The 14,275-nt window shown below is 35.7% G+C and overlaps 1 protein-coding gene across 6 annotated transcripts in view; it reads right to left on the bottom strand.

Moving 5' to 3' along the window:
* The window catches only part of LOC145676074 (uncharacterized), a 55,473-nt gene that overhangs the window by 26,626 nt on the left and 14,572 nt on the right, over nt 1-14,275 (bottom strand). For 2 of the 6 annotated variants that reach the window (XM_081746943.1, XM_081746939.1), the window contains exons 1-2: nt 8,665-8,763; nt 3,929-4,187 (exon numbers count right to left, since the gene is read on the bottom strand). The exons of 1 other annotated variant lie outside the window; for it this stretch is intronic. In XM_081746943.1, the coding sequence (XP_081603069.1) occupies nt 3,929-4,108 (180 nt within the window). In that variant the 5' untranslated portion in view covers nt 4,109-4,187; nt 8,665-8,763. Of the gene's footprint in view, nt 1-3,928; nt 4,188-8,664; nt 8,764-14,275 lie in introns of those variants that run through there. 3 more of the 6 variants (XM_081746941.1, XM_081746940.1, XM_081746942.1) reach the window with 3 other exon arrangements.

The raw sequence follows: 14,275 nt of genomic DNA on the forward strand, positions 1-14,275 counted from the left end.
AAACCAAAACAGTATTATGGTCATATATGAAAAAAAACTATATAAAACGAGGAACAAATCAATCATCTCCGAGATGTAGGGAAAATCTTACTGACACTTTTGAAAATATGACAAGTGTTTGTTAAATGGTGCTGAATTGGGTAGAATTGTACCAACTTTTTCACAGAAGGTGCTGTAAATGCCAGCGTAGTACCAACGGGCAGATGAATGGCAAAAAGGGCTGAATTTGGTACAATTGTACCAAGTGTGGCAACACTGGTCCAAACTAAAATAAGGAAACTTCCCCACCTTCATTCCCTGCTGGAGGACATTGTTACGTCTCCTTGTATCTTACTTGTGATTGTTGCAGATCTGGTTTATCAGTCCAGTCGTTGAAGAATATCTTATCTTTTGAATTATGTTTACTAGGGGGGAAAAAAGTTTAAGAGCTGGTAATGATTCGAGTTAATGGCCAGTAAATTTATTGCCGAAAGATGAAGTGAAAAAAAAAAAACCGTTAAGACGTATAAAAAGCTTTTGAAAAGACCAATAAACAAAAGAACGCCGAAAAAGGCAAAAAAGGACAAATAAAGTCCACCATTTTCTGGTCTACAATGACCCAAAATGAACATATATTATGTTAAACCTTGTCTTCGGGCACTCGTAAAAAAGAGATTTTTTCCTCAACTTTCGGGCCCTAATAATGACCCAGCAAAACTGCTTCAATTCTCTATCAGCCTCAAACTTTCGACAACATTCTGCGACATGCTCACCAGATATTACAGCTTCTCCATAAACATCTACCAGTTCCTGGTGAATTTCAGCAGAGGTTACATGTTTCGCTCACAGAAATCGAAGAACTGAGCGGACATCTTCGTGAGACCAGTTTTTGAAACGAGTCACAATTTGAGTTTACATACAATTATAGTATTCGCGCCGAGTCGTGATGCTTGACCTAGATCTACCGATTTCGCCACCCAATAGAACGCAAGGATGTGTTCCGGTCAGTGGCGGCAGGTGGATTGTGGTTTCGGGTGTTGCAGTACGAGCGATAAGAGACAGAAGATATAAAGTCGACTCATTGACTAATCAATATAACTTTATATGCAAATGCTATGTGACATGTTAAATTATAAAATTCTGTTTTTAAAAAATAAAAAATGCAGAACATTTTATCCTATTAATCGCCTTAATTAATTAGTAAGTTCATTCTCCTCTCTTTGATTGGAGCAAATCTGTCTAATACATGCTGGTTGAACTCTGGTATTCTTATTGTCAGGTCTTTTTCGATGGAAAGCATAACCAATGGTGATAACCTTTCTTGGGACATTCAATTCCTTGAAAGTGTCAATTCTTTCTCATATGGAAAAAAACTTTTCGTCTTTTGCTGACGCCATAGGTACTATTAATATTAATTTCAGAAGCTTTGTAGATTCATTAAATATTTTTTCTAGATTATCGCGAACGATTCATTCTAGCAAACTCAGTCCTTGACAGTGATCCGAATTCCTCTTCAGCGTTGACGAAGAGAGTTCGTAGCAGAGATTAGTATTATATATATATATAAAAAAAAAATGAACATTGAACACACTTTATTCACAGTTTATCCAGGAAAATTTAAAATAAATTGAGGAAATGTATCTGGTGCAAACAACACTACTGCATAAGATATCCTGTAAATTTAAACTGGATTTCTTTTCTTTTTCTTTTCGAACACTCTACTGAATTGCCCTTTGCTTGTTTTGTCTAAGCCTTAATTGCAAATTTTTCCTCAGTTGAAAGCTGGTCAATGTTTTTTGTAAGTTATTTATAGAAGTCATGGTATACAATTCATTCAGAATTTGTAGGTTATTTACAGAATTAAAGCACACACAATAAAATTAAACCTAATAATTAAAAACCAAAACAGCTGATACAAAATAGGTACTGGTATATGAATTCCGAATGTCACATATTTATACATCAACACACACACACACTTGTGCGTAAAAGAAGAAACTACATTACAAATCATCCGTCTTGCTTGCTACGCAATGCACGATGAACACAATATACTTCCACATGAGGCGAAACAATGCCTACCAATGTGATATGTTCTGGAAAGGAAACCTCGAAACCCGCCAGATGAACGATCAGTATGTAACAGAAACCAAAAAAATCAAAGAACATCAAAACAAACAGCACTGCCAGTTCTACACCCAGAAATGTTAACTGGGAGGGGTCCAAAGTATTTGAGGGAGGTCTAATACGTCTACATAATATGGAACCTGTCTTATACTGCACCCGAAAAGACGATAAGTAATTCTTACTTACTGTCACCTATATTTTTAGAAAAAAATGATAGAAAGATTATTTTTATAAGAAAAGAAGAGTACATGATGAGGCGTAAAATAAAATATTTAGCATACATCAATCGTTTCTGTGTTAGAAAAGTATAGTTTATTAAGAAAGTCTACAAATGTTAGTCAAGTTTCGAAATTTTTGGGAGGTCCGGACCCGGTGGACCCCCTCTAGGCTACGCCCCTGAGCATTGCTAATTAGTCCCAAATTCAATGTGGCGTTCCCCATCATACAGTTTTATGTGGAAATTACCAAGAGTATAAAATATACTTATTTTATGAAAGAAATATGTTTATACTAAAGTACTATCCACAGAGAGGGGGGGGGCGATTCTACATACTGACTTATTAATATTTGATTCACAAATTACTTTAGAAGAAGCCTTCATTATCAAAGTAAGCTAAGAATTAACTTGTAAATGTGAGTCTACTTTCATTTGTTTACTCCTCTACTAGATATTTTCTTTCTTATTTTGTAATTTTGCAATCACTTTTTTTAATTGTCATTATATTGATTTGCTTCAGTATGGTCCCGTAATTGAAAAATATGAATGCATAAAAACAAATTCCATTTGTTAATTGCTAGTGAAAGAAAATTCAGAAATCTTATTTAGCATGAAAAACCTTCTCGTTCACTGGAAATCGTACTGTGTTACAGAAGCACTGCAACGACCAGTCCCTTTAACTTCTAAGATAGGGGAAAGGAGACTTAACATTTGCTCCAATTCCCGCGCTGAAGGAATCTGGTCGTTGCATGCTTGCTGCAACACAATGTAAATTAGAGACTCTGTGACGGATTATTTTTCGCTTTTTAAAATGGATTAACGGAACGGACAGTTACAGAAGTAAAAAAATATGTTATTTAAAGTGTATATATGCAAGTATTAAAAAGTATTTTTTCTGTTCTTTACTACTATTGATATTTTTTCTTGAAATACTTTGGTCGTTGCGCAACGCTGCAACACGAACATTAGCCGCCACTGGTTCCGGTCGTCAACCCCCACCCATCACATTTTGTCAGTGTCGTCTCTCGTGCTACACGGAAAACATCTCCCGAGAGTACAGTGTTGTCGGATTGGCGCCAAGTTCCGTTTTGTTATATTTTTTTTTTGTTGCATTATATTTTCATTGTTACTATTCGTGTTTTTGTTACGGTTTTAGAATAATTGTTACTGTGGTTATTGTTATGCAGTGTTATTATTGGTAATTTTTAATTTTTTAAAATCTCTTTTACACTGTCTTCAAAATTTGGCAACATTGTTGGCGAATTTAAGCTGTTTGACGTTTCCCCAAGTGTGCGCTCGGGAAGCGGCTCCACGAATTGTACCGAAGTTTTCCGATGTATCGGAGCTAAAGCAATGATTGGTTTAGAGCCGAATCATCACGATTCGGCGCGAGTACTATAGCACCGTAGGTGGCGGCGGGTAGCTGAAACTCTTCACTACCGTTGCCAACTCCATGTATTAAAATTACTGTACACTCCTCATTTCTCTATAACAGACGAAACTCTAGAAATATCGGCCGTGCGACCTTAGTTTCTGATCCTTCCTCGTATAAAAAATATAAATATAAAAATATAAATATAAGTATAAAAAATATAAATAATTTACCAGCAATATCATTTCGTAATTTTCCTTTATGTCTGTCAAGAACAGAGTAAGCCCAAACAGAAGCAACAGAACGCAAGTTATGCATATTAAAATACCAGAGATATAATCAGTGTTAATGAAAAACTCAGTGTGTCTCGAATACGTCAAGAGAATACTAACACCAATCATTAGAGGTCCCATGTTTTAACTTCCTTCGTGGCTTTCATGTGATAATCACTCCAGCTCCGTGTTTAATACATATAAACTGTTATACCAAGACCTGAAATAATAAAGATAGTAATATACGAGGTTCAGTCAAAAAGATAGTTGCACTGCTTAAGAGGTCCAATCACGGCGAAATTAAAATACCACTAATTTTACAGTAATTATGTGATATCTTCAAATACATAAAAGATAATCGGAAAGTGGAACGCGAGTTCGCTAGACAATATTATTTTACATAAGATACCGTTATCACGACTCGTTTATCTGCTTCCGATTTCCGGCCATTTAGGAAATCGTCATTTATTTTCGCGTTTATAAATGGCTGCAAACAGAAAGCTACAAGGTGACCCGTGATAACAGTACCTCATGCAAAATAATATTGTGTAGGGCGATCTTGTTCAACATTTCGATTATCTTTTATCCATTTGAAGATACCACATAACTATTCTAAAATTAGTGGTATTTTAATTTCGCAGTGATAAGGCCTCTTAAGATAATAAAACAGGATAGAAATTTTACAATAACTTTATTTGTATCGTACAGTTCCATTCACAATCTACTTTTCAACGTAATTCCCTCCGTTATTTAAGCTTTTGTCGAGGCGTGGTATAAGTTTTTCTATGCCTTCTGCAAAGAAATCCCATCCAAAGCCCGATAACCATTCTTGGGCTGGAGCTGTCACCTCGTCATTCGAGTGGTATCGTGGCTTCGAAAGTTCGTCTTTCATGGGACTAAACACATGGGAGTTACACGTTGAAAAGTCTGGGCTGTAAGCAGAGGTGGCCCGTCATAAGGGGCCCAATGGGCCCGGCCCTCTCATCGGTTTTGTATTAACATAGAAAAATGTATGTATCTTAAGTTATCCTGCTAGAATTGTTGCTGTAATTTCCCTCTGAACCAAAAACAATAGTTCTGACTCCTTCAAATCAGTTTTTCCATTAACTACTTACGCTTATGCACACGCTATTCATTTGCCCTTGTACTATATAGATCCATAGCTAATGTAGTAGTTGTAGTAGTAGTAGTAGTAGGAACGGGTTAGAAGCCCCGCAGGGGTTGTTTGGATTATGTTCTCGACATCAAATTGGCAAGAATGCTGAAACGTTTGGGATCGGCAAAAATGCATGCAGTCAGTACAAAATAAAGGCAGAAAGGGCCTGAGCTGTATCAGTGTGGACTTAGTATCATTTCAGATTGACTCGTGGCGAACAACGTCAAAACCCAGCTTGAATGTAGGTGGCATGGACCAAGAATCGTAGGCCCTCATCACACGATTGTACCCAATCCCTTCCGAACGAAAACGTTTGATGCTTGCTTGTTGCCAAAATTCGCTTTGTCTGTAGAGGTTATTGATTCCGCACTTTCAGTTGTTTTGTCCCTTGACCTTGCTCTCTTGTCTTACTTCTGCTGAAGGGATCCAAAATCAACCGCGTGTAAAACCCTCAGTTTAGACGTACATCTTCTTAAGTGTATTTTCATGTGGTTGTGCGAAAATTAATAAAGTATGCGTGTTAGAAAGTATTAGGCGCGTTTCCAATAGGTGAGTGAACCTTCAGAACTGTTCTACTTTTAAACATTCCTTCCCAACCGATGCTGAAGAAAGAAAAGCTCAAATCCGAACTACCAGCCGCATAGAGCAATGATATTCTTTTCGCAATTAGTTACAAAAGTGATTTATAACTATTTCTGCGTGACAATGACTTAACAGATACATTTTCTGAGGTGCCAAAACTGGTGGACATACTGTTGTCGTCCTATGATTATACTTAACGCAGCGTTTCCCAACCGGTGTGCCGCGGCACACTGGTGTGCCGCTAATGGGCCGCGAGGAAATCGAAATAAAATTATTGATTCTGTTACAATAAAATTGCAAGACATCGAGTCTCACATTATATTTGTGAGGAAAAATGTATATATGTGTTTCACATTACTATGAACCTCTACTATGAATCTATAATTTTAAATTTCATACTCTGTACATGTTAGAAAAGTATTTGTTATCATTGTCATCACCATTATTGCTTCTTTATTGTTACAGATTATTTCGTAGCTTGAAATTTTAAAATATCAATCCTTTCGACAAAGCAAACATGGATACAAATGACCTACATTTGCGTTTTTAAAGTAAAAGAGATTTGTTTCTTTGTTCTTTAATGGTCTTCCTTATTAATGAAAGTTTGGATACAGTTTTCGAAAAAGATAGCGTATTTTTAAAAACCTGAGTGCTATACTTCATTGTAATTGTTTTCTATTTTTAGATTACAATGAAAAATAAGCATAATGATTTACCACGAAGGAAAACAAGTGATCGAGCTTTCTTCTCTGTGAAATGGATATCTGTAATCGCAGAAAAAAATCCAGAAAATAATTGAATATATATGAGTGTGCCGCGAGAATTCAAGTTACACCTGTAGTGTGCCGGAAGTTGAAAAAGGTTGGGAAAGGCTGACTTAACGTGTTAGTATGATAAGAGTTTTTTTAAGCAATTCACTTAATAATAATAATAATAATAATAATAATAATAATAATAATAATAATAATAATAATAATAATAATAATAATAATAATAATACATTAGTAGTAGTAGTAGGTAGTAGTAGTAGTAGTAGTAGTAGTAGTAGTAGTAGTAGTAGTAGTAGTAGTAGTAACCAAAAAAGTACTTGCCTTGAGGCTTGGGCCACTCTAATTTTTATTCCACAAGCCGCTACTGGCTATAAGGAGGGTGATTGATTGTCTTTCCTCGCGCTCAGCATCGTCAATATCTGTACGTCCTTTCTCAAACATGTTCCAACACTTCGCGATAGCTTGACATGACATTGCATTTTTATCATACACTTCATGCAAATGCCGATAAATTTTAGTGTAGTGCCATCTTTTCGCCACAAAAAAAAAAAAAAAAAAGAAAAGAAAGAAAGAAAGAAAGAAAGAAAACGAATCACTGCACGCATTTCCAAATTGGATGCCACTTGCTGATGTCGAAACATGTTTACAACTAATTTTATCAGAACAGCTCCACTTGCCTCGTGAAAGCCGCAACGTTACACGATACAGCTGCATGTCTGCAGTGCTGCCACACAATTTCATCAAAATAGCCTTTGACCGAAAATATTTACCAAGGAGTGCAACTAACTTTCTGACTGACCCCACATATGTTAGCTACGTATGAATTCAAAATAAAAAAAAATGCAAAAAGTAATTTTCAGAAGAGTAACGTACATAGAATTTCTTTTAAGGGGAGAGTTTCAAGTATTCAAGTTCATGTTGCTTCAGGACAGGCGCATCTATTTTTGTGACCCTTCCTTTGTATACGCCACTGATCCAGAAAAATATGTTCTCTGAGTAAATATAAAAATAAGTTTAATCTCTCATTAACCCTTTCGTACCCAGGTGGCAAAAGTGGCACTCACGGGTGTATCACTTTTTTAATCGCTCCTATGTGGACACTAATTAATATATCGGGATATTTTTTAGCCAAATATGGTTGGACCATATCATATTAGTTTCTTTTTCTTCTGGGTGTCGATTTTTTTCTCAAATTTCAGCCCAAAGTAAAAAATTCGAGAATTTTCGAATTTCGAATGTTTTTCTTTTTCTTTTTTTACCCTGTAGCTCCCTTCCTTGTAGAGAGATCTCCTTAAGACTTGTCAGGTAGATAACTTGAATGGATACCTAATAGTTGACATTAATTGGACCGGCTTGTGCGCAGTGTTGCCAACTGGGGAAATTAAAATTTTCCTAAATTTGGGCAAAAAATTCCAAATTTTTGTTTATAAATCCGTACCTGTACGTCCGAGTGCAAGCCAAATTACGTCAGTCCGAACATTTGTCCTTACTTAAAAAAAAACGGGTACAAATCGTTACAATGTGGTAATTAGGGCGCTCGAAAATTCGTATTTAGGTTCTAACCCTTGATTTTTCTAGTTTTCCCTACTTTTCTGTTTACCGTTATCTATTTTATGTAATTAGAAGCTTTGTTTCTTAAATATCGCCATGATACTTGCAGGATATATTAGTGGTGTACCAATATTTATATTAAGATAGTTTTCGCCTGTCTGGTGGCAATGTATCCAGCCTAAAAAATAATCCTGATTTTAGGGGAATTTAGAAAAATCCCTCTCTTGTCTCTATTATTTTTCTCTTGTTGGCTATATTCGTACAAACGTACAAAGGTCTGAAAGCCTCGTTCTTAGTCTACACAACGCACCATGAAAAGTTTCAGTAGGATAATTAGGGAAAGTACAGTTGAAGTTTATAATAAACCATGCTCTGTAAATGGTAAGAAAATAGTAAATTTCTGAGGTAGAATGAGATATTTTTTTAAAAAAAATCATGCTTGCTTTGTTAGATATCAGCATAATATGTACTTACAGTATATCACTGCCTTCCCCAAAATAAAGAGTTGCCGACTTTTTTTTATTTTTTTAACCCGATAAGATATAATTAGTAAAAGAATTTAAATTTTTTATCAATTAATTCTAGTGGTGCTCTTAAGCGCAACCTATACGTTTAAAATAATGGAAATATAAAGTTACCTCTAATTTACTGTAAAATCCTTGCAGAAATATTTAGACATTTTATACGTAGAGTGTTATGTTGAACGAAATAAAACTTTTGATGAAACATTTCTTCTTCTTTCTTAAAATAGGTTTCAACTCTTTAGATGCAGACATGGGTCCCAGTCGTCTATGTCACTGAGTTTCGTTGTGACAAATTGTTATGCAATATAGTAATTTCGATTTTAAAATTGGGGAAAATGGTGGATGGTAATGAAAATTGGTAGACGAATCTCGCTTTCGATGCTATCCTATTTTAGAGTGGGCATAAATTCTACGGAAGAACTATATTACTTCATTTCACAGTAGTATTATATAACTCTAACTCTATGGCCTATGTAACCAGGAGGTTCAATGCCGAGTTCACAAAAGCTCTCCATTGACTTATATCCTTAGCCAGCTGGATCCAGTTTTTATTTTGTAGTCCTACTTTGTTAGATCCATCTTAATATTGTCCTCCCATCTGCGCCTAGGTCTTCCTAATAGTCGTTTTCCGATGGGTCTTCCAGTTAAGACTGAAAACGTTCCTGCCTTCTTCCATCCTGGCTACATGACCTGTCCACCTGAGTCTCCTAGACTTGATGATTCTAACCTATGATAGAATTGTATAAGTAATAAAAATATATTGGGGTCTTAACCTCTCACATTTAATATGAATAAAATAAAAGAGTTTGTTTGTCTGCGTGTCTGTCTGTTTGTGTGCGGCCTGGATACCAGATGAGTGGACCGAAAGTTACCAAATTTGGGTCACGGGTACCTTGGTCCAGGCACAGACCAAGACGAAGCGTTTACATTTTAATTTCGAACCAGGGAGGTCTCAGGGGGGGAATTTATCGAGACATGTAGAAGTAGTAGAAAATGTCCGATATTAGTGTCGAATTTATAGTTTTCGTGGTCGCTGAGATGAATGATGATACTCTCACAAACGTTGACTTCCAAATACAGCTCCCATGCGAAGAATGGGTAGTTCAGCTAGAGTAGACTATAATAAAGCAGAAATATGAAATGCGAAGTGTGTTCTTTGGAAGGATACATGACGGAGGAAGGATCCATACGGGAGACATGATGAAGTGGAGTGTTATGTGAAGGCAGTATATTAAAAAATATCATAGAAGTGTCGTAAAGTTGTGCCACACAGAAGGCGTGTGTTTTTATGCCATATAATGATACATTAAACATAATTTCTAATGTATCATGATTCGAGAGTTTGGAACATCATGTAAGTGATTTTTATGTAAAAATGTCATTGTCTTTTACATATCTAAATATGTTGCATTCAGGGCAATTTGCCGCCCCGTACAATGACATCATTTTCCGATGCCCTTTCTCCAGAAAGAACAAATCTTAAAATTCAAGATTTTAGTATGTTATTCCAGCATGAACAACGAAGGGAAGGGAAAAAGCACTCGCACTTAGAAAGGCTTAGATACTACATTTTTTTTTTTTTGCTTTAAATAATAATCTATTATGTTAGTGAAAGATAAAGCAAACACACCCCTGCAGAGAAAAGCTGCTAATCCTATTTATAGAATTCAATATCGAACTTCAATCTCAATATATCAGTTTTCAATCCCAGTGCAACTAGCTCTTTTACCTTTATTTCTCGATTTTCCTTCTACAACTATTATTTATTAAAATTGTCTTCACTCACTTTCAACGATAAGGAACTTTCTTTGTGACAAAGACAAGACTAGCTTGCATAAACAGAACTGTGATAACTAACTAATTGAAACAAGTGTTTGAAAATGGAATTCTTTTATTTGACAACAATCAAACAATTTATGCCGGGATTTATTTGACCATTTGCTTTCGCACTGTCCATGTGACCTTAAACTATGCGACATAAACACGATTTATGAATGTAGTATTCAAATAACTGGTCGGCTTAGTAAACCTAACTACCATCACATGAAGTATGTTTCCAACAAGAAATATTTATTTTTAATAATGAACTTATGACGAACTTTGCCACCCCGTGGAAATCACGTGTTACACATATGATAGAACCGGCCCTGGTTGTATCAATGTTTCGTGGTTAGGGTACAACTTCCAAAAATTACTTTTATTAGGCTTAGGTTCCAATATTTTTCTTCTATATTATTGTTACTTTTAGCATATTTAAGTATAAATCTTAGATTATTTTAGTATTTAGGGATGTGCTTTGTCATTTTTTTTTTAATTTTTGGGATGTTTTCATGGAAATCAAAACACGAAATCTTCCTATAAAACCTCAAAATTTTAATTTCTGAAGCTCTTTAAAAATAATTTGATTAAGATCGGCCATGTTTAATCTTCTCTAATTATTGCTCTTGTCTTCTTTATTCCCTCCGATTGGTAGTACAAATGTCTGGCAAGGTCTAGAATTGGATGTGTACAGCTTTTATTGGACGATACCTATCATGTATAGAGATTACTGGCTCTCTCCACTATCGTTACATTGTTATTCAGCCTATTAGGGGTCGTCTTTTTGTTGTCTTTGTTTTCCAATTATTGTTATGAAGATATTGCTATGAAAGTGACAATGACAATGACTACTTGTCAGAAATATTATCGAGTGAAGACGAGGATAGTGTTCACGACCTGGATTGAATTGGAGTTCCAACTCCAGTTCATGTTCCAATACCATCTGATATCAAAGATCCAGAGGCAATGGTAGCCAGCACTTCTCAGATTGACCGCTGAAGATGGAACTGTTTGGGAAGTCTCAGAACATAATAATCAAACAAGTGGGAGAGGAGATGCAGCGAACATTCTGAAAGAAAAAGGTGGTCCTACACCATTTGTCATTCACAGAATAAACGATAGCGTTCCATCTGTTCACAGATGATCAATGTTGCGTCATATAAAAAAAAGGTACAGAAGCTGAAGTTCGTCGCCAATATCAGCATAACTGTTGGCAATGTCTTTGGGAAAAATCGAAGCCTTCGTTGCAATTGTATGTGTTTATAGGCAAGGGCGCCGATCCTGGGGGGGGCAGGGAGCCCGGTCCCCCCAAACCTCATGTGGGCCCCCACATTGTATTTATGAATATACAATATTTGGCATAATTTGAATGCAATTTGTCTTAAATCCTCATATATATATGCCTTCTGCATCTGAATGGGGCCCCAAATTTACAGAGAAATCGGCGCCCTTATTTATAGGGCATACTGTGCGAACGGAAAACCTATCGAGGATCTTTGATCCGCTACTTGGGGTCTTGCATTCTTCAGAGAAACTACACCAAGGGATAGATTTTGGTACTGTTGAAGTTTTCGGGTAATCGAATGATTACTACATATGACTTTAGTTTATATAGGTTCAGGTTCTATTCACAATAGAGTGGAGAATTTTCGTGGTTAAAAAGAGAAATTATTTTGATTTGATCTAAAGATGTACGAAAATTATTTTATACTTGAAAAATTGCCGCGAAAATGTCTCCTAATATCGAGTTATACAGGATGGCCCAAAAGTAGGTATACAGTACCATACTGATCAGCTCATTGCATTTAATATCATTTCTTATTGTTATCCATCAGGTAGACTTAGTTTCTTTATTATTTGTTCTTAACGTGTTTTTACTCATATCTTAAACTAGGAACAGGCGAAGCAAATAAGCCCATAAACTAGAATGTTATATTTGATCAATGCAGGGGTGTATACCTACTTTTGGGCCACCCTGTATAAATTCTATATATAATGATTTGAGAATTAATTTCTGTAATTTATGGAGATGACAACTATAATAGTCCTGAACCTGAAATATAGAATTTTCTGTTGGAGCATATTTATTTCAGCACTTATGAGGTTAGGAAATTTTAAATACTGATTTAAAAAGAATTTAATATATAATTATCATCATATAGAAAAGAGAACACATTTTAGTGTAAAGCAAAATGTTCAAAATTCAAACCTTTAAGGTTATTCATCTGTAGAAATATATTATTGAGAAACGTAGCAAACGGGTGTACAATTCCGAAATTTGGGGAGATGATTAGGGCGTACTGCACCGTTATCCCTGGTAAGGAAGCATAGAAGATAGATTTGTTCTTTAAAATAACTCAACGTTATAGGCTATTCCAGTTTTCTTAAAGAATATTGGCTTCCCGTAGTTTCTGTTCCCTTCATTTTTTGGTTTGTCAATCCATTGTTATCACTTTAAAAAATGAATTTTATAATTATGTGAATCAGAGTGTCCATCTTTTAAATTCCAGAGAGGGTTAAACAGCTGCTGAAATTACAACAATCATGTCTGTTATTACAGACAGCTGTTGCTGTTGATGTTTACGTTGAGAAAGAAAATTCCCTCAGACACTAAATATCCTCGTCTAGTGAGCGTAGGCGAAACGAGAATAGGAATAACGAGAATATCCGTTCCACCTACATCTAAGGTGAGTTAAAGATAATAATGAAAACCGGTAATTAGGTCAATAGGCGAAACGGAAATAAGCCAAACGGGAAGACACCTTTTAGACGTGTCAACACATGGGGTGAGTTGTGGCACTTATTGGGTGGCAAATCAGCTGCAGTTGACAGCTGACAGTCTGCTAACGTTTCCTACTTTCTGTAGATTAGAACCTCACCACTTTTTAAAAGAATGGTAAGGATTACCATATACAAAAATATTATTAATATAAAGAAAATTTCGTTTGTGCTCCTACTTAATTGGCATTGCAGTTCACATGATAAATTGTTTCTCGTTATGATTTATATTAAAATCTTTGGTGTTGAATCTGAAAAGAATATAAAAAACAGTGACAGGGTTAAAAGTTTAACAGTGTGTTATAATGTTGCGGAATTTTTTGAAATTGTAGGAAATGAATACCATTCCTACACAATTTCGAGTGTAATAAGAGTATAAAATGTTGACAATGCCGTGCCGTGGAAAATCAGCGCCCGGGGCGAGAGTATACGACAGCGCCCTCGCACATATGAGTGAGGTCGAAAGAGCAGCTGCGAAGCACCACTATGGTTGGCCCAAATCGTAGGAAACTTTTCAAAAATAAACCCTGTTCTTCCTTGATTTTGAGCACTTTTTTCTTTCCATTTTATTTATGTGCACATGCACATCCTCCCGAATTTTGCGACCCCCTTACTTCGTCGCCCTCCCCGAGGCACGGCACTGAGTGTTGGGCAATAACCTGCTTTCGGTATTCTTATTTGAAACTACTTCTCCATAAACATTGCATTACGTGGTACTTTTGCTCTCGGGAAGGGTATTTGTTTGGGAATAAATAAATTGACTCACGTTGGAGCTTAAATGCGCCATTCTCATAGTTTTTCTCTTGACCCATTTGGACTTGTTAGTAGTCACATGGTTTAAATATTATGAGAGATATTATATCATTGTGGTTGAGGATGCATGCTCTTCAAATTTCTTAATTTCATTTCATCTATCTAAAAGGAGTTTACCAATTTTTATTAAAAATTTGCTTGAGTTTAAAATCTCTTTAAGACGCCTCATAAGAGCGAAATTAAAATACCGCTAATTTTACAGTAATTCTGTGATATCTTCAAATAGATAAAAGTAATCGAAATGTGGAACAAGAGCGCCCTAGACAATATTATTTTGCATGAGGTACCGTCATCACGAGTCACCTAGTAGCTTTCT

This window comes from Thermobia domestica, chromosome 18, assembly GCF_964235325.1.
Source record: "Thermobia domestica chromosome 18, izTheDome1.hap1.1, whole genome shotgun sequence".
Lineage (NCBI taxonomy): Eukaryota > Metazoa > Arthropoda > Insecta > Zygentoma > Lepismatidae > Thermobia > Thermobia domestica.